Source organism: Mustelus asterias, chromosome 17 (genome assembly GCF_964213995.1).
Source record: "Mustelus asterias chromosome 17, sMusAst1.hap1.1, whole genome shotgun sequence".
NCBI lineage: Eukaryota > Metazoa > Chordata > Chondrichthyes > Carcharhiniformes > Triakidae > Mustelus > Mustelus asterias.
The window spans coordinates 24,015,718-24,038,481 of NC_135817.1; the positions used below are offsets into that span (position 1 = coordinate 24,015,718).

At 43.2% G+C, this 22,764-nt stretch overlaps 1 protein-coding gene across 1 annotated transcript in view; it reads right to left on the minus strand.

The window, feature by feature from the left end:
• Positions 1–1,435: 1,435 nt before the first annotated feature.
• LOC144506222 (adhesion G-protein coupled receptor G2-like) overlaps positions 1,436–22,764 on the minus strand; it is a 56,856-nt gene continuing 35,527 nt past the window's right edge. Inside the window, exons 9-15 of the mRNA XM_078232082.1 lie at positions 17,861–18,129; positions 16,721–16,820; positions 14,919–15,202; positions 12,233–12,334; positions 9,998–10,144; positions 4,468–4,501; positions 1,436–2,313 (exon numbers count right to left, since the gene is read on the minus strand). Of these exons, the coding sequence (XP_078088208.1) occupies positions 4,488–4,501; positions 9,998–10,144; positions 12,233–12,334; positions 14,919–15,202; positions 16,721–16,820; positions 17,861–18,129 (916 nt within the window). The 3' untranslated portion in view covers positions 1,436–2,313; positions 4,468–4,487. The remainder of the gene's footprint in view (positions 2,314–4,467; positions 4,502–9,997; positions 10,145–12,232; positions 12,335–14,918; positions 15,203–16,720; positions 16,821–17,860; positions 18,130–22,764) is intronic.

Sequence of the window (22,764 nt, forward strand, 5' to 3'; positions counted from 1 at the left end):
TTGCGGGGGCGGGGGGGCGGAGTGAGTGAGGCCAGATCGTTGTCTTGGGGGGGAGTGGGGGAGGGAGTGAGGCCAGATCGTTGTCTTGGAGGGGGCGGGTGGGGGAGAGGCGGGTAAGATGTATCTCGGGGAGGAGGGGCAGATGGATCTCTGGTGTGGGGGGGGGGGGCAGATGGATTTCTGGTGGGGGGGCAGATGGATCGTGGGGGGGGCAGATGGATCGTTGGGGGGGGCAGATGGATCGTGGCGGGGGCAGATGGATCTCTGGTGGAGGGGGGCAAGGGGGTCTGCTGCCATTCTGCGGGCGATCGGTCGGAGGGGGAGGGGGGCAGGGGTGGCGATTGGTCTGGGTAGTGTGGGGGGTGAATAAGGGACACACACACACATCACTGTCCCCTTATCCAGCAGCCCCCCCTCCGCCCCCCACACGCCCACCAGAGATCCATCTGCCGCCCCCCCCCCCCCCCCCCCCCCCCCCCCCCCCCCCCCACCAGAGATCCATCTGCACCCCCCCCTCCACCCCGAGATACACCCTCGCTCCCACTTTTCGCTCCTGGGCCGGTTTATCCGCTTTCTGCAGCCTGGGAGCGATCCGACACGGGCGCGCTTTTTCAAATTTTTTTCTAACTGCGCATGCGCAGTTCAGAGTTCCGATCGTTTCGGCCGCGCTAAGCCCCGCCCACTGCGTGAATCGGACTGGAGATGGCTGAGAGCGTATGGGGGCGCCTGAAAGCGGATTTCTAAGTCAGGTCTGTACAACGCCCAGATTCGGCACTGAGAATGAAAATGGTAAAATCGGGCCCAGTGTGTTGGCTATTCCTGCGAGTTAAAGCTTGGCTTACTTTGTATGTGTAGTTTGCAAGGACTAAAGGCCATTTCCTTGTTTTAAGTTTTTAAACTCTTACAAGTAGCAAGTAGCAGATTTTTAAAGTACTGCCTTACCATGCAGGGTATATTTAACCTTGCTTTATTTAGTTCGGTGTCTAAGCTTATACATATGTCATGTATTTCTTCATGTATGCAGTAATAAACTCTATATGCTCACAGAAAACTAAACCCAAAAATACAGCAATGTATTTTATGCATTGTGCCCATATATCTATGAGATAATGAGTAGAATGATATTGAAAGTACTACACTTCATGGTACATGCACTATGACCTTGATTTTTACTGTATGATTCTTTAGTTATGTGAAAAAAGTTGTAACTGCTAAAGTAAAGGTTTCAGAATGGACAGAGTGACACTGTCACTTTAGTATGTTAGATTTGGAAGCCTATATATAAAGCCCTGGACATTTCAAATAATCCAGTGCATGGAAACGTATGAGGGCAATTTTCCACTAACAAACATCATGATTTGCTTCTCAAGTTTTATCTCCATTGATGGACTTTGCTCAAGGTTGAGTTGAAGGAACCCAATACCAGGTACCTGCTGCCATATACAAGAGTGCTTGTGGAGCTAATGGAAACATCAACTCTGCTATGAATGATTGGACATGGGCAGTACTGTTAGATATAATTAGTTAAGCTTTGATGTCTTGTCAGTAAGCATGGGTGCCAGTCAAAATTCTTCAAGCATTCAACTCAAATTGATAAAAGGAAACATCAGGTGATGCCATCAATTTAATGTCAGGTGATAATGTGAGTAACTTCACATGTACTTAAAGCCGTGTGTAACTCATCTGCAATTGTGTCAAACTTTGGCAGTAGCGAGGGTGAGGAACAGTGGCTTCATATGGAGTCATTTTTCAATAAAATAATCATTATGATAAAATAGAAATCAATAAAATTAAGTGATAAAAACTTTGCCTTTCTTTAGCCAAAATTTTCATTCCAATTGATAGAAGTTGCAGTCAACTGTGCTTTAAAAATAAGTACCTTGATGTCGATATGATGCTCTCACCCACAGAGTCATCATGTAGAAACTCTTTATAAACCATAGCTCAACACAATCAAATCTTTCCTTCATAATTTTCTTTGGAAATTGCAGACAGATCTTAAGGCTCCAAAGTATATTTGTTAGGATTACATATGCTATTAACCTTAATTCTATTACGTTAAATGGACATTATTGTATTATCTATGGAGTTCAAAAAACTTCTTGAAGTTATTATGTTTCCATATTCAGACAGGGTGGTTGAATACTGTCTCACTGAATGGTTGTTCTTTGAAACTGAAGGATTTATAATACAGTCCACTAGGAGGGCTTATAATACAGTCCAGCTCTCACTTCATGAACCATTGTTTCTTGTTTAGAAGATGCTGGGTGAATACCTCAGGAATCCTATTGTCAGTCTTACCATCAAAACTCCCTGAATTAAAAAGAAGAAAAGCATCACAGACAATTCCACAGTACGCAGCATCTTATTTTGTTTTGATATTATTACATCCGAAGATACATAACCTTGCAGACTCGCTGTTTAATCAATATTATTCATGCACCATATCATTGAATAACATTAATGAATAGCATGTTGCTCCAGATTAAGTTACTGTTGGTTTCATAAAACAGTATGGGGGGAATTTTCCTGTCACGGGAATCATAGTGGGCGGAGTGGGGTGGGGTGGGGGGGGGGGGGGGGGGGGGGATGAGGGGGCGGGTGTGTGGACAATACAAAGGTCCATTGACCTTGGGTGGGATTTTCCGGTTTTGGAGCAAGTGCAGTCGGAAAATTCCGCCCTTCGAGTTAGTGTCGTTAGTTTAGTAACCACTTGTGTTTGCATTAGTTTGAAAACACCATTTGAGATAGTGTCAGTTTGTTACACCTGACTTGGGATTAGCCTATAACAGAGTGAGAGTTATTAAATAAGACAGTTGATTTGATTGAGTACACAGGTCCTGATACTCTCAGCGGTGCGGGAGGGAGCAAGGGTATGTTTGATGGGAAGGGGAGGGGAGGGGGAAGCCTTGGAATATTTGACATGGGGATATTCTGTCAAATTTATCAAGATCTCATAATTATGTTTTTGCTCAGTTTTCCACAGTCTAGTGGCTGCTGGATGGAAAACACCAGCAGTAGATGGCCACAGCTGGGGACCACTGCCGATGTTGGTAACCAGGAAACTATGTGGATTGAAGGATGGAAAAGAGTTGGATGGTCAATTGGGGGTGGGTCAGGTAATGTCTGCTTTAGGGAATGGAGGGATTGTCCAAAGTTGACAGAATATTTGCTTGAAGCATTGGGAGAAGCTTCTTCCTGCTTCCCAGGTATTTCTCTAAACGCTTTATCCTACTGTATTCCACTACATCCAACATACTTTATCTACCAGGTCTCTGGGAAACACAGCAGGGGCCAGCGTTAATGTCATAAAATCCATGGAACTGAGCTAGAGTATTTTAATCACTGAGCGACCTCACATTTCTTGTGGACATCCCAAATTCACTGCAGTTAAAATTGATAGGTGTGATGGAGTCAGATTTTGTAGATTTAATGCCTCCCTTCCCAACAACCAACCCCCCCTCCTCCCTTTCCCCCACCCCCTCCCCGACTCTTTCTTGCCCATTGTGGGGAGAGGGTGATGATGAAGATTAAAACTCTCTCCCCAAACCCACCTCCAGTTTCACCTAGTTCGCACTGCTGTCTCACAATGCCAGGGACCCGGGTTCAATTCCCAGCTTGGGTCACTGTCTGTACATTCTCCCCGTATCTAAATGGGTTTTCTCTGGGTACTCCGGTCCACCCACAGTCCGAAAGACGTGCTGGTTAGGTGCATTGGCCATGCTAAATTCTCCCTCAGTGCACCCAAACAGGTGCTGGAGTGTGGCGAGTCGGGGATTTTCACAGTAACTTCATTGCAGTGTTAATGTAAGCCTACTTGTGACACTTAATAAATAAACTTTAAAACAACACATTGGTCAGAGGTCACTGGACTGTAACCATGAGTGCGATCCTTTCTCCCTCTTGGTCGAGAACGCGGTGCCCAGCAATTTGACTCAGCACACTGGCAGATTTGGCATTACAAAAGGATTGAATCCTTTCTTGTTTGCAGAAATTCACACAGATTACACTTATTTACTGAATACGATTCGGGCAAATAAACTACAAGCTTTCTGGAATTTCTGTATTGAGACAATCTCAGTGCTTCTTACTCCATAGAAACTAAATTTAAAGAATACTTCCAGAAGGAAACAAAACAGTAAAACTTGGAAATGGGTACTTGTCTAAACTGGTTTTGTATACCCTAAAATGGAATGCCAGTTCGGACCAGTCCCAGTCATTTCCAAGTTTTACTGTTTGTTTCTGCAGCCAGACAGACATGGTGATTTGTCAAACTGTATTTTTATTCACAGCTTTTGCAAAGTCTGATCAAGTGACTGATTGCCGAATTGTTATCTTCATAACCATGTTATTTACATTCCAAAGTTAAAGTACAAATCCAACAATTCCAGGAGGATGACTGGCACTTTTTAAAGTAATGTCAAACTTTTTCCATTAAACCCCACAGGCAAAACAGAATGAACTTACTGGGATGCGAGGTCACAACTTTAAAGCTTAGCACCTATGGAAATGGAATCAGAAACAAATTACTCATCATGAGGCAAACTGTGGTAAGTGCTGTCTCCCTACAAATAAATCTACTGTCATGACGAAAGAAACATGACAGTCAATTTGCCCACAGCAAGATGCCACAAACAACAAAGTGATAATGACTGGATAATCGATTTTAGGATGTCAGTGGAGGAATAAATATTGGCAAGGATATCGGGAGAATTCCCCTGTTCTTCTTCAAATAGCGCCATGGAATCTGTTATGCTTCTGAGAAGGTAAACAGGGAAATAGGGTTCTGGTTTAACATCTCATTCAAAAGATGGTGGGTAGGATTTTGCAGAGGTAAGTCACCTTTGGGACAGGTCTGGTGCCCATTGGGATTATTAGAATTAGTCATGATTGTGCATTTAAAGTGCATAAACTCACTGAAAGTGTCCAAGCTGTCAAAGGACTGTGAAAGCTTTTAAAGAACTATCAAAGCTTTCAAAGAACTTTATAAAACTCATTGGAACTATCAAAGTTATCAAGAGATTTAACTCTCTGGGCTCCATTCTATTTAGAGTGTAGGGTTTAAAAATAAATCAATGCTTAATATTTCACTCTGTCTGTTGACATAAACCTGAGGGTTTTAATTACAGAATTTGTGCTGCATGATGGATTTTATAACCTAACATTATCACAGTGGGATGCCTGATCAGTGAACAGTTTGATTGACAGCTCCAAGTGGTTATAGATCAAAAACATAGAACATAGAACAGTACAGCACAGAACAGGCCCTTCGGCCCACAATGTTGTGCCAAGCGTTATCTGAAACTAAGATCAAGCTATCCCACTCACTATCATCCTAGTGTGCTCCATGTGCCTATCCAATAACCGCTTAAATGTTCCTAAAGTGTCTGACTCCACTATCACTGCAGGCAGTCCATTCCACACCCCAACAACTCTCTGAGTAAAGAACCTACCTCGGACATCCTTCCGATATCTCCCACCATGAACCCTATAGTTATGCCCCTTTGTAATAGCTCCATCCACCCGAGGAAATAGTCTTTGAACGTTCACTCTATCTATCCCCTTCATCATTTTATAAACCTCTATTAAGTCTCCCCTCAACCTCCTCCGCTCCAGAGAGAACAGCCCTAGCTCCCTCAACCTTTCCTCATAAGACCTACCCTCCAAACCAGGCAGCATCCTGGTAAATCTCCTCTGCACTCTTTCCAGCGCTTCCACATCCTTCTTATAGTGAGGTGACCAGAACTGCACACAATATTCCAAATGTGGTCTCACCAAGGTCCTGTACAGTTGAAGCATAACCCCACGGCTCTTAAACCCCAACCCCCTGTTAATAAAAGCTAACACACTATAGGCCTTCTTCACAGCTCTATCCACTTGAGTGGCAATCTTTAGAGATCTGTGGATATGGACCCCAAGATCTCTCTGTTCCTCCACAGTCTTCAGAACCCTACCTTTGACCCTGTAATCCACATTTAAATTTGTCCTACCAAAATGAATCACCTCACATTTATCAGGGTTAAACTCCATCTACCATTTTTCAGCCCAGCTTTGCATCCTATCTATGTCTCTTTGCAGTCTACAACAGCCCTCCACCTCATCCACTACTCCACCAATCTTGGTGTCATCAGCAAATTTACTGATCCACCCTTCAGCCCCCTCCTCTAGGTCATTAATAAAAATCACAAATAGCAGAGGACCAAGCACTGATCCCTGTGGCACTCCGCTAGCAACCTGCCTCCAGTCCGAAAATTTTCCATCCACCACCACCCTCTGTCTTCGATCAGATAGCCAGTTACCTATCCAATCGGCCAACTTTCCCTCTATCCACACCTCCTCACTTTCATCATAAGCCGACCATAGGGGACCTTATTAAACGCCTTACTAAAATCCATGTATATGACATCAACTGCCCTACCTTCATCAACACACTTAGTTACCTCCTCAAAAAATTCTATCAAATTTGTGAGGCACGACTTGCCCTTCACGAATCTGTGCTGACTATCCCGGATTAATCCGCATCTTTCTAAATGGTCGTAAATCCTATCCCTAAGGACCTTTTCCATCAACTTACCAACCACCGAAGTAAGACTAACCGGCCTATAATTACCAGGGTCATTTCTATTCCCTTTCTTAAACAGAGGAACAACATTCGCCACTCTCCAGTCCTCTGGCACCATCCCCGTTGACAGTGAGGACCCAAAGATCAAAGCCAAAGTCTCTGCAATCTCATCCCTTGCCTCCCAAAGAATCCTAGGATATATTTCATCAGGCCCAGGGGACTTATCGACCTTCAGTTTATTCAAAACTGCTAGTACATCCTCCCTCCGAACATCTACTTCCTCCAGCCTATTAGCCTGTAACACCTTCTCTTCCTCAAAAACATGGCCTCTCTCCTTGGTGAACACTGAAGAAAAGTATTCATTCATCACCTCGCCTATCTCTACTGACTCCATACACAAGTTCGCACTACTGTCATTGACCGGCCCTAACCTCACCCTGGTCATTCTTTTATTCCTCACATAAGAGTAAAAAGCCTTGGGGTTTTCCTTGATCCGACCCGCCAAGGACTTCTCATGCCCCCTCCTAGCTCTCCTAAGCCCCTTTTTCAGCTCATTCCTTGCTAACTTGTAACCCTCAATCGAGCCATCTGAACCTTGTTTCCTCATCCCTACATAAGCTTCCTTCTTCTTTTTTGCAAGACATTCCACCTCTTTCGTGAACCATGGTTCCCTCACTCGGCCATTTCCTCCATGCCTGACAGGGACATACCTATCAAGGACACACAGTATTTGTTCCTCGAAAAAGTTCCACTTTTCATTAGTGCCTTTCCCTGACAGTTTCTGTTCCCATCTTATGCCCCCTAATTCTTGCCTAATCGCATCATAATTACCTCTCCCCCAATTATAAACCTTGCCCTGCCGTACGGCCCTATCCCTCTCCATTGCAATAACAAAAGACACCGAATTGTGGTCACTATCTCCAAAGTGCTCTCCCACAACCAAATCTAACACTTGGCCCGGTTCATTTCCCAGTACCAAATCCAATGTGGCCCCACCTCTTGTCAGCCTATCCACATATTGTGTCAGGAAACCCTCCTGCACACACTGCACAAAAACTGCCCCATCCAAACTATTCGACCTACAAAGGTTCCAATCAATATTTGGAAAGTTAAAGTCCCCCATGACAACTACCCTGTGACCCCCACATCTATCCATAATCTGCTTAGCAATTTCTTCCTCCACATCTCTATTACTATTTGGGGGCCTATAGTAAACTCCTAACAACGTGACCGCTCCTTTCCTATTTCTAACTTCAGCCCATATTACCTCAGTATGCAGATCCCCCTCGAAGTGCCTTTCCGCAGTTTGTTTTCTTAAGAGATTAGTTGAAGGGATTTCAATGAATTGAATGCTATTTTATCAATTAAGCTTGTTTTGAAGTACTGATGCCATCAATAGACACAACTTTATTTTACGTCGAGAGAAAAAGTGCTGGAAAATCTCAGCAGGTCTGGCAGCATCTGTAAGGAGAGAAAAGAGCTGACATTTCGAGTCCAGATGACCCTTTGTCAAAGCTAAAAGGCATAGAAAGTGGGAGATATTTATACTGCAGGGTGAGGGAATGAAAGATGAGTCATAGCCACAGAAACCAGGGGAAAGGACTGCTAATGGCTGTCCACAGAGAGAATAAAGGGTGTGAATGGCCAAATGGCAGAGAAGCTAAAATGAGAGGGTAAGCTGTGACAGATGAAGATGCGGGGGGGGGGGGGGAATGGATAGGACAGAGGTAAAATTTAGAAAAGGGGAAGCAAAGGGGAGAAAAGATAAGGAAAGGGGGGATAAAGTGGCGGAAAGAGTGGGGAAAATGTGGGGGAAAGCGTGGGGGAAGCGTGGGGGATAGAGTGGGGGATAGAGTGGGGGAAAGATTGGGGGAAAGAGTGGGGGAAAGAGTGGGGGAAAGAGTGGGGGAAAGAGTGGGGGAAAGAGTGGGGGGGGGAAAAAAAATGAAGAAAGACAATAAAGAAATAAAAGGTAGAGAATTGTAAAAAATTAAATAAAATAGAATGAAAATAAAGGGGTCAAGGTGGGGTAGAGCAAATCATCTGAAATTGTTGAATTCGATGTTAAAACCAGAAGGTTGTAAAGTGCTTAGCCGGAAGATGAGATGGTGTTCCTCCAACACAGCTCTTTTCTCTTCTTATAGATGCTGCCAGACCTGCTGAGATTTTCCAGCATTTTTCTCTTTTAGTTTCAGATTCCAGCATCCCTGTAATTTGCTTTTATTTTATGTCAGCATGGCTCCTGTGGTTTGACCACAGGTTGAATTTGCAGGGACGGGAAATGTCCCATCACTGCCGGGAGCAAAGATTCAGGCCTAAGATTTTCCATTTCCTATGAGGGGAAATAAAATGTGCAACTGTGGCACATTGAGGTTTCAGGCAGTTTACTGTCTACTTACTTGAAGTGCCTGTGGGTGGAGCTGTGCTCAACTATTTAAAATACCAGCATTACTGTAATGGTCTATTAAAGCCTGAAAGTAGTTGGGGAGATGGTGGCGTAGTGGTGTTGTCAATGGGCTAGTAATCCTGAAACCCAGGGTAATGCTCTGGGGACCCAGGTTCAAACCCCACCATAGTGAAATTTGAATTCAATAAAAATCTGCAATTAAAAGTCTAATGATGACTATGAAATGATTGCTGTAAAATCACATTTGGTCCATGAAAGAGCTTCAAATGCCACTCAATTAGATAAATGCTGGCGATGCCCACATCCATGAACAAATTTTTTAAAAAGTAGAGTTTTTGTTTCCAATTGAGTTATCCTTAAGTGTTCTCTCTCTCACCAACAACAATATTCAATGCACACAAGAAATAGATATCTGCCAAAGAGTTTGGCTGCCTCATCCTAAAACTGACTCCACCTCAGTTGTTGGGCTAATTCTCACTTAGTTGTTTTAACTTCCCTCAGATAAACAATAAAAAGCTCTTGTCTTCATGATTTTCTCCAAAACTGCATTGACTAGGCTTGTAAGCAACAGCCAATTAAAAAAGGAAACATTTTATTATCCATTCTTCTTGCCTTTTTTGGGGGAGTAACACAGGCAAGGAAAAATAATTTTTTTTCAGCTGATCTCTGGGACTTCTAACATTCTTCCTGCTATCATTGGAGTTAAGCAGCAGAAAACATTGCCTTAATCAAAGAATTACAGCACGGAAGAAGGCTGTTCAGCCCATCTTTCCCAATCCAGCTTGAAGGAGCTATCAAATTCAACCTGCTCTCCTGCTCTTTCATCTTAGCCCGACATTTTTTTCCTTCTGATGTACATGCTTAATATCCTTCTAAAATTATTATTGAATCGACATCTAACACCCTTTTGTGTAATGCATTCTGAATCAAAGCACGGAGATCAAATTGCAACAAAAGCAAGCTGAAGCTCATTATTCTAATTAAACTCGGCCAATTTGGCAGATACATATCTTGTCAGCTATGCTCACCATTCACAATGGGGTGACAGGAGTAGTCCCGGATTTGATATAGCGAGGAGTTGGACTGCAAGGAGTTGTTTGAGGTTGAAGACAGAGACATGGCTTGGACCAGAGGCTGTAGCTTCTTTGTGTTATTTGTTGCTGTTCTGCTCCAGTCTGTGAGTTAAACAAGTTTATTAATACATGCTCTGTTCTACCTCAAGATCATTTATGAATGTTTCCCACTCCTTGGGTGGATTTTTCCCTTTCTCATGTAGAGTCTGGCAGCAGACAGGAAAAGCGGCGCTGAAACCGTTCGCCCCAATGGTGCCTTTCTCTGCCATATCATTGTGGAGATTCAAAAAAAGAAGCCAAGTGGCTGCATTCCACAATGTCGAATTAAGCACACCTTGTCAGCAACTTATTTGTTAAAGAATGAGGTGCCATTTTTATAGGCTGCCCCAGTACACAACAGTAAGAATGTCCCCAACCCCCATCAAACGTAGCGACTCAGGAAGCCCATCTGGAAAGGAACATGGTTCATTACAGAATGCAAAGTGAAACCACTACCATGGTATACACACACTAGTCCCCGCCTGGAACTACAGTTCAGCAGGCCCAGTCCTGGGCCTGCCTTATAAAAGACTCAGGTAATGAGTTCAAGCTGGGCAGGCCACTGCTGTTACCAGAGGAACTCGTTTTCAATGAATCCCACAGGGAGATCAATCAGTGATTCGCCATGGACTGCATGGGGTTTATCACACTGATGTTCAAAGTCAAGAATACTACTATAATAAATCTGAATCTCATTAACAGGTCTCTACATCTGATCATCCCCTGTTAGATAATCCATTCACGTCAGCAAAAGGGCATACTGGCCTGAATTGCAACTGCTTTCCCACAGCATGTACTTGGTGAGCAGACCTCCCAGAGGAACTCAGGTGGGTGTATCGCTCAGAGGGAGATGGTCATGTCTAGCGATACCCGATCAGTGCATCTTCACACTGTCTCTTGTGCAGGGGCAGTGTCGGAGGAGGTTCGTGGAGGGGATAGGGAGGGGTTCCAGTTTAACTTTGATGAACTAGATTGGCCTTTAAACCAATCATAGCTAGCCCCATCAATGTAACATCATGACACTCTCCCCTTGAAGATTTTTGCACTATCTTCCTAACAATAAGCGGCAAAAGTCACCATTAGTGCCAACAGCCTTAATGCCGCTTTTCCTGCCTGCTGCCACACACTGTGAAAAAATGGTAAAATTTCACCCAGTATGTTAGTTAAGTGATATTCTCTTTAATACACTGCAAAAGAGTGAGTGCGCAACATGGTGAGAGGAGGGCATCATGAAATAGGTCTTTTATTCATTTAGTCACTTGAATGTTGCTGAACAAAAATACATGTCAAAGCTTTTCTTTACGATCAGGACATTTCATATGAATGTCAATGTAAGGGGAAAACAACAATTTATACTGTCTGAGAAGAGGATGTTGATTGGTTGGCAAGTGGACTCTGATAAGTAGAGGCATTGCTATGGAGAAGCACCAGTTGATGACGACTGACAGTTAACTGCCAAGCATTGTTTGAAATTTAAACAAGGCAGCTTGACCCTGATTGGGCAAAGACATTTTCCTGAGAAATGAGTCAGCAAATGGATGTCACTTATTCTGTTTAGCTGAAACAGACATTATGTTGTACATGTTCCTATTCAATACAAATTGTTGTTTTCCCCTGATATTGGCTTCTTATGAAATGTCCTGATGAGTGCAAGATGAAAAGTTTTGATGTGTCTCTTGATTCAGCAATACTGAACTAGGTCCTCTTATTTACTTGCAGTTTATTGCAGTGGTTTATTTTCATACATGTTGTTTACTTCGAAATGGCTAGCACCTACAAATTTCACCCCATGATCTCATGGTTTTAGTTTTTCATCGTGCTCAAGAATTCCACAAAAGTAAGTGTCTTTCAAAAAAAGATGTATGTGGGATTTGGGTACAGGTACATTAATCTAGCAATTCCAAGATTGACTTCTTTGATGAATTATATAATCATTGCCTAGCTTGATACTCAGTAAGGTAGTCAGGCTTCACCTGCAAAATGGATGAAATAACATTCCCTTCCCATACTTGGGAAACTAAAGGAACAGACAATGGTCTATCACACTGCGATGTGGCATGAGGCATCATTGCTGAGGGTGGTCCTTCCAGTTCGACATTGGTTGAGGAGCACTGCACAATGTAAAGGTACCTGAGAATAAGACTGTCTCACCTGAATTCTCAGCCAGCCTAAATTTGCCACAGCACAGATACCTCCTCCACTGTTTCTGAACATTTTCTTTGGCCGCACAGTGAAAAATGAAGATAAAGGTTCCTGCACAAAGATAAAGTCTGATTAATTTTCTTTTTTCTTTCTTTATTGATTCACAGAATGTGGTTGTCACTAGCAAGGCCAGGATTCATTGTACATTGTTAGTTGCCCTTGAGAAAGTGCTGATGAGCTAACCTCTTAAAGCACTGCAGTTCATGAAACGAAGCTCCTCCCATAGTTAGAGAAGGAGTTTCAAGATTTTAAAATAACAACGATGAATGAACAAGCTATCTATATTTCCATGATAAATAGTATGTGACTTGGAGGGGAGCTTGGAAGTGGTGGCAAACGTGTTGGTTTGATGCTATCATTCTTCTAACTGGTAAAGGTTCTGGGTTTGGAAGGTACAGTCAAGGATATCTTGGCATGTTGCTGCAGTATATCTAGTAGATGATGCACACTGCTGCCACTGTGCTTCAGTGGTGGAGGGAGTGAATGTTGATGGTGGTGGATGGACTGTCAATCACGTGGGCTGCTTTATTCTGGATGGTGTTGACCTTTTTGAGCTGCAGTCTTCCAGGCAGGTTGAGAGTATTGTTAAAACTTTGAGGTCTATAAAATTGTTATGTTTTGGGACTGTGTCTTAAAGTTAAAAATGAAGGCGGTCATGTGAGTCTGTTCTGAAGTCTGCCTAACAACCCATGACATAGTTGTCAAATATTAAAGAGAAGCTTGGGTTGTTTTGCCAGAAAGAAGCATGTGGACTGCATGATAAACAATGTTCACGGTTATTAGAAACCCCAAAGTATGTTATGAAGCCTGATTAGACCCCCCAAGTATTTTTTCTATGTTGGCATTCGTGTGAGGATAAGTTATTTCACTCCAAGTGTGATTCTATTGACCCACTAGGAAGCTTATATTAAAACAAACTTTATTTAACAATACAGTTTAGCTATAACAAAAAGAATTAGCATAACTTTTCCCAATTGAAATACTTAAACATGGCAAGCTACAATTCTTAAATGCTAGTCTATCTCTATCAGTTCCAATTTAAGCAATATTCCTCATAGCCGTAAACTCCTCTTCAAAACCAGTTAGCAAACAATAGGCTTACGTGCTAGTATGTGGGCATCTAGTCCTCAAACCTTCAGAACCCCTCTGAACAAAGAACAAAGAACAAAGAACAGTACAGCACAGGAAACAGGCCTTTCGGCCCTCCAAGCCTGTGCCGCTCCTTGGTCCAACTAGACCAATCTCTGGAGAGAGATACCTATTTTCTAGCAGGTCCCAGACTTCAATCTCCAGAGAGAGAGAAAAGAGCTCTGCTCCTTGCAAATCCAAGCAGAAACTGCCTGCTTTCTTCTGTCAGTTTAGCTCCTTCCATTAATACATGACTGCTCTTGCCAATTAACCTAATTAAACTTAATCTGAAAGCTAAGGAGACAACCCAAAAAATAAACAAAACTGTATTAACTCAAATTAAAATAAACACCCCAGTAACTAGGAGCAGCTATTTTTCTGCATTCTCAGCAGGTGGGCTGCCTGGAGCAAACAAAGCAGCACCATTTAAACAGGTTGAAACGTAACATTTCCTTTACAAGAAACATGACAGGTACAATATCATCACAAGGTACAGAAAAAAGCAACAGAGGAACCTATTCTTCATGGGTGATCCTGTTAAAGGGGAAGTTACTCAGCAGGACAGATTAAATAGAGTTGTTCAACTTTGATGAGGTAAATAAAAAGACACTATACTCGCAATTGCTGGCTACAATCCTAGGCCCACCTTATGGAACCATATGCCTGAGGGCCACTTTAACTCTAGCAAAAGGCTGATATTGCATAACCTTTCACCTGTGGCTCTGATATCACACCAGCTCTGTTATAATGAGATCTGAGGTCCTACATCTGGGGAGCTGCAGCCTTCACCGTTCAGGCACAGGAACTGATGAACCAAGATGGCCAAGCCCCTATTTTTGGGCCTATGAGTTTCCCTCAAAACGTTGGCTGACATCGACAGGCAATTGGTGGAGCAGGCACACTAACTGCCTGATGTCACTGGCAAAAGGCCTAATTAATTCTCATGTGCAGACCACATTTATGAGTGACCTGTTTGTCCACATCGAAGGGCTTGCTGACTTGAGTAGTCTATAATTCTAGCACAGATGTTCCTCCAAGCCCCATAAAAAAACATTTGCAAAGCTTTGGACCCCTTTTCTGAATGGTCTGTGGCAGCTCCTGCAAGAGCCTTGGTTAGGCCACTCAAAGCTCAGTCCCAGTGGGAAGAGCATTGTGTGACCCATATTCCCATTGGCAGCTGACAATTGGACTGGGATCTTCTTGATAATATAGAAATCTTATTTTCATAGACTAATGGGTTGCCAGCATGTGCCTATGGCCACACGAGTAAAAGAGCCCAACATATAATGACAGCCTGAATGTCAGTGGGAAAAAGCAGCAAAAGGTGCTGTGCCAAAAATGTCCATCACATGATATCTTCCTGCTCACCCAGCAATGTTAGCCAAATGTCAGAACCATTTCCTCAGACTAACTGAATGGGCCTGACCGGCAGGACATTGTCAGCTATGGTGGGTTTAATTTAACAACTGTTTGTTCAACTGAGGCAGCAAAAAATTAAAGCGCGTACCTTGTAGAGTATTGAAGATGGCAAAGAGGTACATAAACGGAAGGTTAACTGGGCCCCATGCAAAGAAGCCAAATCCCCAGGTGATTCCCAGTAAGAAGGTGAGGCCGGCCACACTTTTCATGTCTTGGAACACACTCCTCTGTGCATTCTGATGTTGCTTCTTGTTTTTAATTCGGCACAGTTGAATCAGCACCACAATGAACATGCTAAGGTTGATGAGGAACATTACACAGAAATAACCTACTGCAGCAATATAAAATACCGTGTCATTCTGGATCCAGCAGCTAAAATGCAAGAGGAAAGTACAAAATAGATTACAAAATGGTCCTAAAATCTTTTAAAGATATTTTTTATTTCCAAAAAAACAACAGCAACTTGTATTTATATAGCATCTTTGACATAATGAAACATGCCAAGGTACTTCACAGGAGTGTTATCAAACAGAACTTAATATTGAACTAAATAAGCAGCTATGACAGCATTCAACTGCATATTTCTCAAAGTCAAATAAGAGCACTTTAAAAAAAAATTCATGGGATGTGGGTGCACTGGCAAGGCCAGCATTTATTGCCCATCCCTAGTTGCCCTTGAACTGAGTGACTTGCTAGGCCATTTCAAAGGGTAGTTAAGAGTCAACCACATTGCTGTGGGTCTACAGTCACACGTAGGTTTGGACGTCAGATTTCCTTCTCTAAAGGACAACAACAAAAGGGTGGCTCTAGAAATATGATTAATCAATTAAGAAGCGATAACAGTGCGTTTTGTTCTCCCAGTTCACTTTGCTGTCCATCAATGCAATTGATTATTACTGGATTCTTGCTCCATTTGTGACAACTTCCCTTCAACACATAGCTCAAAGCATCACAACTGAATCTAATCATTCACCCACTCAAAGATACACTGAAGGACTAACCTGTTCTCAGCAAGTGTACATAGCCACTCATATCAAGGATAGTGACAGCCATCAAAGTAATGACAGCCTGAACACCAGTGGGGAAGGCGGCAATAGCTGTGCCAAAAATGTTCATCACACACCTTCCTTCCCACCCAGCAATAAAACCGACAGTCAGGGGCCACCTTAGGAAAATTATTTCCCCTCATTAGCTCAGGGAATTGAGGCCGCTGGTTTGCATCTCCCATCCTCAACTTGCATTCGGGAATTTGAGCACTGGGGACAGCTGGCCTGTTTTAACTCTACCTCAACATTACCCTCCATTAATTTAATGGGCTGAGACAGGCATTTGATACCTAGTGTCTGATATATGTTCCTGTTTCTGAAAGCTCTACACTGGGATTCTTCTGTAGTTGGTTAAAGCATATTATGGAGGCAAATTATTAAAATTTCTATTCCCTGCACCAAATTCCTTCACCCAATCACAAATAAATTGGGGAGAGAAGGGGGATTGAATTGTATTTTTCTTAGCTAATTAAAAGTCAAATCTTTCATAATATGGAGTGTATACAATAAGGAATCTCATTTTATATTGGACTGGTTAATTGTTATGAAAGATTTCTGTGTCCTTACTAACAAATAAAATGAATAATAACAAAGTAGAAGGGGCACTTTTTGCCATGTACCATGTGTTACAAGGTTGCAAATGTCTCTTTTATAAATGTATTCATGATGCCACTGTATTTGGTGCATAAAGGAATCCTTTCGTAGGAGTATAATGAATGGGCATAAATAATATTTGCTTTGCTATTGATCTGAAGTGTAAAGACACAAATTAACAGCAGTACAATGGATTATGAGTTATAGAGTCATAGAGGTTGAGCAACCTTCCTCCAGCATTCCCACTTACAATGTATCCAGGCTGCTATTGGTGTCTTTGTCATATTTTCCAAATCCGTAGTTTTCTGGCTTACTGCCGACTATAATGGCCACCACCACAATGGGAATGCCTATTTCAGAACGGAAGAAGAATGCTATTAGTATGCCATGTCTTCACAGCAGCCACCTGTACAGCAGTTGTTTAGGCCAGTTACTTCAACATCAATTCTACATGTTGAACTGTGAACTATTCTGCAATTCAGGATTGAAATAAACCAAGAAGAAGTCACTGAACACAGTACTATTTGAGGTCCTACACCACAAAGCAGTTATTATGTATGCCCTGTGGGCTAAGGGGCATAAAGAATGACAAGGTAGGCTTGAATACTTCAGTACTTTGAGCTGTTTATTGAAGATGTGCACTCTTTCACAGTCTGTCCAACCGGGTTCCACACTGCGGGGAGCTAATAGTCTAGGGGTTGCCTGACCTGTTCTCGCACCTCAAACCTCTACATACTATAATATAAAATGTATATATATATTATATACATACATTACAGCCATCATTTTGGATCAATCCACTCCCACTTGCAAAAACATTTCTCTAAATGTGATGCTATTGTTAAAAACGTGAGAGTTTTATACAATTGTAGTGTTTTGTGTCTCATTAAGGGTAAAATGGAAGAATGAAGAGGGTTATGTGACCTGTTCTGAATTCTACTGACAGTATGCCCAGGTAGCTTTGTTGTTAAGGATTAAAATGGAGGGCCCAGGTTGTTTTACTGGGGAAAAGGTACAAAGTGTAAAATAATCTCTGTTGACAGTGGATAAACAAGTCTCCTTGACCCAGGGAGGTGTTAGGAATAGCCGGTTTTATAAACTTTTATACTTTGAACTGTCTATTTAATTTAACGATAAAATGAAGTTGGAAATACAAAGGATAGCTAATTCGCATTTGTACCAATTCTCACTTGCAGAATGTCCACTAAAGCACATTGATTTTTCAATGCTGGAGCTTCAGTTTGCTAGATGTCTAAGTGTATTTGATTTGAGATAATGCATAGTAAGTTAAAGTATGCACCTTCATCTTTGAGGTTGCACTGGCACACACAGGACTCTTGTGTTTCCCGTCAGTGTAACAGTGCTGATTTTGTACATGAAGCTCACTCACCCCAACCAAGAATGCAGAACTTCAATATGTATCGGCGCACATATGTGTTGAAGACTTTAACCAGAGCCAGGTACATGTGGAGGGCCTCAAGACTCATCCAAGTGAAGGAAACCAACAGGAAATAATGGAGGAAGACAGCGACAGCAATACAGAGACCCTCAATACCATAGGCAGAAATCCAGGAATCAATGAGGAATACCATATTGAGGAGCAGCAGGGCTGTGCAAAGGTTCATTAGAATTTTTGAGGGATAGTCTTTGCGGAGTTTTCTGAAAGGAAAACAATATTTATTTAGTAACAGAATCTGAGTCATTCAATCACTTGTGATCTCATACCCATTGTTGCATATTGTGTGGGATTTAAGAACAAGAACAAAGAAAAGTACAGCACAGGAACAGGCTCTCTGGCCCATCATGATGCCCTAACTAAAAAAAAAACCTTCTGCCCTTGGACCGTATCCCTCTATTTCCTTCCTATTCATGTACCCATCCAGATGCCTATTAAATGTTGCTAATGTCACCACACAGCACACAGGGCGGCACGGTAGCACAGTAGGGCGGCACGGTAGCACAGTGGTTAGCACTGCTGCTTCACAGCTCCAGGGACCTGGGTTCGATTCCCGGCTTGGGTCACTGTCTGTGTGGAGTTTGCACATTCTCCTCGTGTCTGCATGAGTTTCCTCCAGGTGCTCCGGTTTCCTCCCACAGTCCAAAGATGGGCGGGTTAGGTTGATTGGCCATGCTAAAAATTGCCCTCAGTGTCCTGAGATGCGTAGGTTAGAGGGATTAGTGGGTGGATATGGGGGTAGGGCCTGGGTGGGTTTGTGGTTGGTGCAGACTCGATGGGCCGAATGGCCTCTTTCTGTACTGTAGGGTTTCTATGATTTCACATCCTCTGGCAGCACGTTCCACCACCGTTGCTGGCAGCCCATTCCACGCACCACCACCCCCTGAGTGAAAAACTTATCCCTGACATCTCCTCTGTACCTACTCCCCAGCACCTTAAACCTGTGTCCTCTTGTGGCAACCATTTCAGCCCAAGGAAAAAGCCTCTGACTGTCCACTCGATCAATATCTCTCAACATCTTATACACCTCTATCAGGTCACCCCTCATCCTTCGTCTCTCCAAGGAGAAAAGGCCGAGCTCACTCAACCTATCCTCATAAGGCATGCCCCTCAACCCAGGCAACATCCTTGTAAATCTCCTCTGCACCCTTTCTATGGCTTCCACATCCTTCCTGTAATGAGGCGACCAGAACTGAGCAGAGTACTCCAAGTGGGGTCTGACCAGTGTCCTATATAGCTGCAACATTATCTCAATTCCTCGATTGATGAAGGCCAGTATTCCATACGCCTTCTTAACCACAGCCTCAACCTGCACAGCTGCTTTGAGCGTCCTATGAACTCGGACCCCAAGATCCTTCTGATCTTCCACACTGCCAAGAGTCCTACCATTAATATTATATTCCGCCATTCTATTTGACCTACCAAAATGAACTACCTCACACTTATCAGGGTTGAACTCCATCTGCCACTTCTCCGCCCAGTCTTGCATCCTATCAATGTCTCGCTGCAACTTCTGACATTCCTCCACACTATCCACAACACCTCCAACCTTTGTGTCATCATCAAACTTACCAACCCATCCCTCCACTTCCTCATCCAGGTCATTTATAAAAATCACAAAGAGTAAGGGTCCCAGAACAGATCCCTGGGGCAATCCACTGGTGACTGACCTACATGCAGAATATGACCCATCTATAACCACTCTTTGCCTTCTGTGGGCAGGCCAGTTCTGGATCCACAAAGCAATGTCCCCTTGGATTCCATGCCCCCTCACTTTCTCAATAAGCCTTGCATAGGGCACCTTATCAAATGCCTTGCTGAAGTCCATATATACTACATCTATTGCCCTTCCTTCATCAATGTGTTTAGTCACATCCTCAAAAAATTCAATCAGGCTTGTAAGGCATGATCTGCCTTTGACAAAGCCATGCTGACTATTCTTAATCATATTATACCTCTCCAAATGTTCATAAATCCTGCCTCTCAGGATCTTCTCCATCAACTTACCAACTACTGAGGTTAGACTCACTGGTCTATAATTTCCAGGGCTATCTCTATTCTCTTTCTTGAATAAAGGAACAACATCCGCAATCCTCCAATCCTCTGGAATTTCTCCCGTCTCCATTGATGATGCAAAGATCATCGCCAGAGGCTCAGCAATCTCCTCCCTCGCCTCCCACAGTAGCCTGGGGTACAACTCATCTGGTCCCGGCGACTTATCTAACTTGATGCTTTTCAAAAGCTCCGACACATCCTCTTTCTTAATATCTACATGCTCAAGCTTTTCAGTCCGCTGCAAGTCTGCACTACAACCACCAAGATCCTTTTCCATATTGAATACTGAAGTAAAGTATTCATTAAGTACCTCTGCTATTTCTTCCGGTTCCATACAAACTTTCCCACCGTCACACTTGATAGGTCCTATTCTTTCACGTCTTATCCTCTTGCTCTTCACATACTTGTAGAATGCCTCAATGTTTTCCTTAATCCTGCCTGCCAAGGCCTTCGCAGTCCAAAGATGTGTGGGCTAGGTTGATTGGCCATTCTAAATTGCCCCTTAGTGTCCCGGGATGCATAGGTTAGAGGGGTTAGTGGGTAAATATGTAGGGATATGTGGATAGGGCCTGGGTGGGATTGTGGTTGGTGCAGACTCGATGGGCCAAATGGCCTCTTTCTGCACTGTAGGATTCTATGATTCTCATGACCCCTTCTGGCTCTCCTAATTTCCTTCTTAAGATCCTTCCTATTAGCCGTATACTCTTCTAGATCTCTAACATTACCTAGCTCCCTGAACCTTTTGTAAGCTTTTCTTTTCTTCTTGACTAGATTCATTACAGCCTTTGTATACCACAGTTCCTGTAACCTACCATAACTTCCCTGTCTCATTGGAACTTTGCTATGCAGAACTCCAGACAAATATTCCCTGAAAATGTGCCACATTTCTTCCGTACATTTCCCTGAGAAAACCTCTTTCCAGTTTAAGCCTCCAATTTCCTGCCTGATAGCCTCATAATTCCCCTTACTCCAATTAAACACTTTTCTAACTTGTCTGACCCTATCTCTCTCCAATGCTATTGTAAAGGAGATAGAATTATAATCACTATCTCCAAAATGCTCTCCCACTGAGAGATCTGACACCTGACCAGGTTCATTTCCCAATACCAAATCAAGTACAGACTCTCCTCTTGTAGGCTTATCTACATACTGTGTCAACAAACCCTCCTGAACACACCTAACAAACTCTTCCCCATCTACACCCCTTACTCTCGGGAGATTCCAATCAATATTTGGGAAATTAAAATCTCCCATCACGACAACTCTGTTATTATTACACCTTGATGTGGAGATGCCGGCGTTGGACTGGGGTAAGCACAGTAAGATGTCTCACAACACCAGGTTAAAGTCCAACAGGTTTATTTGGTAGCAAATACCATAAGCTTTCGGAGCACAGCTCCTTCGTCAGATGGAGTGGATATCTGTTCTCCAACAGTGCACAGACACAGAAATCAAGTTACAGAATACTAATTAGAATGCAAATCTCTACAGCCAGCCAGGTCTTAAAGGTACAGACAATGTGGGTGGAGGGAGCATTCAACACAGGTTAAAGAGATGTGTATTGTCTCCAGACAGAACAACTAGTGAGATTCTGCAAGATCAGGGAGAAAGCTGTGGGGGTTACTGATAATGTGACATAAATCCAACATCCCGGTTTAGGCCGTCCTCATGTGTGCGGAACTTGGCTATGAGGCAAGACCAGGCAAGACTGTTCTCTTCCTGTGGGGGAGCACTTCAGCAGTCACGGGCATTCAGCCTTGGATCTTCAGGTAAGCGTTCTCCAAGGCGGCCTTCACTACACACGACAGCGCAGAGTCGCTGAGCAGAAACTGATAGCCAAGTTCCGCACACATGAGGACGGCCTAAACCGGGATGTTGGATTTATGTCACATTATCAGTAACCCCCACAGCTTTCCCCCTGATCTTGCAGAATCTCACTAGTTGTTCTGTCTGGAGACAATACACTTCTCTTTAACCTGTGTTGAATGCTCCCTCCACCCACATTGTCTGTACCTTTAAGACCTGGCTGGCTGTAGAGATTTGCATTCTAATTAGTATTCTGTAATTTGATTTCTGTGTCTGTGCACTGTTGGAGAACAGATATCCATTCCATCTGACGAAGGAGCTGTGCTCCGAAAGCTTATGGTATTTGCTACCAAATAAACCTGTTGGACTTTAACCTGGTGTTATGAGACTTCTTACTATTATTACACCTTTCCAGGATCTGTTTCCTTCTCTGCTCCTCAACATCCCTGGTGCTATTGGGCGGCCTATAGAAAACACCCAGTAATGTTATTGACCCCTTCCTGTTCCTAACCTCCACCCACAGAGACTCCGTAGACAATCCCTCCATGGTGTCCATCTTTTCTGCAGCCGTGACACTATCTCTGATCAACAGTGCCACTCCCCCACCACTTTTGCCTCCCTCCCTGTCCCTTCAGAAACATCTAAAACCCGGCACTTGAAGTAACCAGCCCTGTCCCTGAGTCATCCAAGTCTCTGTAATGGCCACCACATCATATTTCCAAGTAGTGATCCATGCTCTAAGCTCATCCACTTTGTTCACAACACTCCTTGCGTTAAAATACACACATCTCAAACCTTCGGTCTGAGCGCTCACCTTCTCTATCACCTGCCTATCCTCCCTCTCACACTGTCGACAAGCTTTCTCTATTTGTGAGCTCACCTCCTCTCTCCCAGTCACTTCAATTTGATTCCCAACCCCCAACCGTACTAGTTTAAACTCTCCCCAGTAGCCTTAGCAAACCTCCCCGCCAGGATAT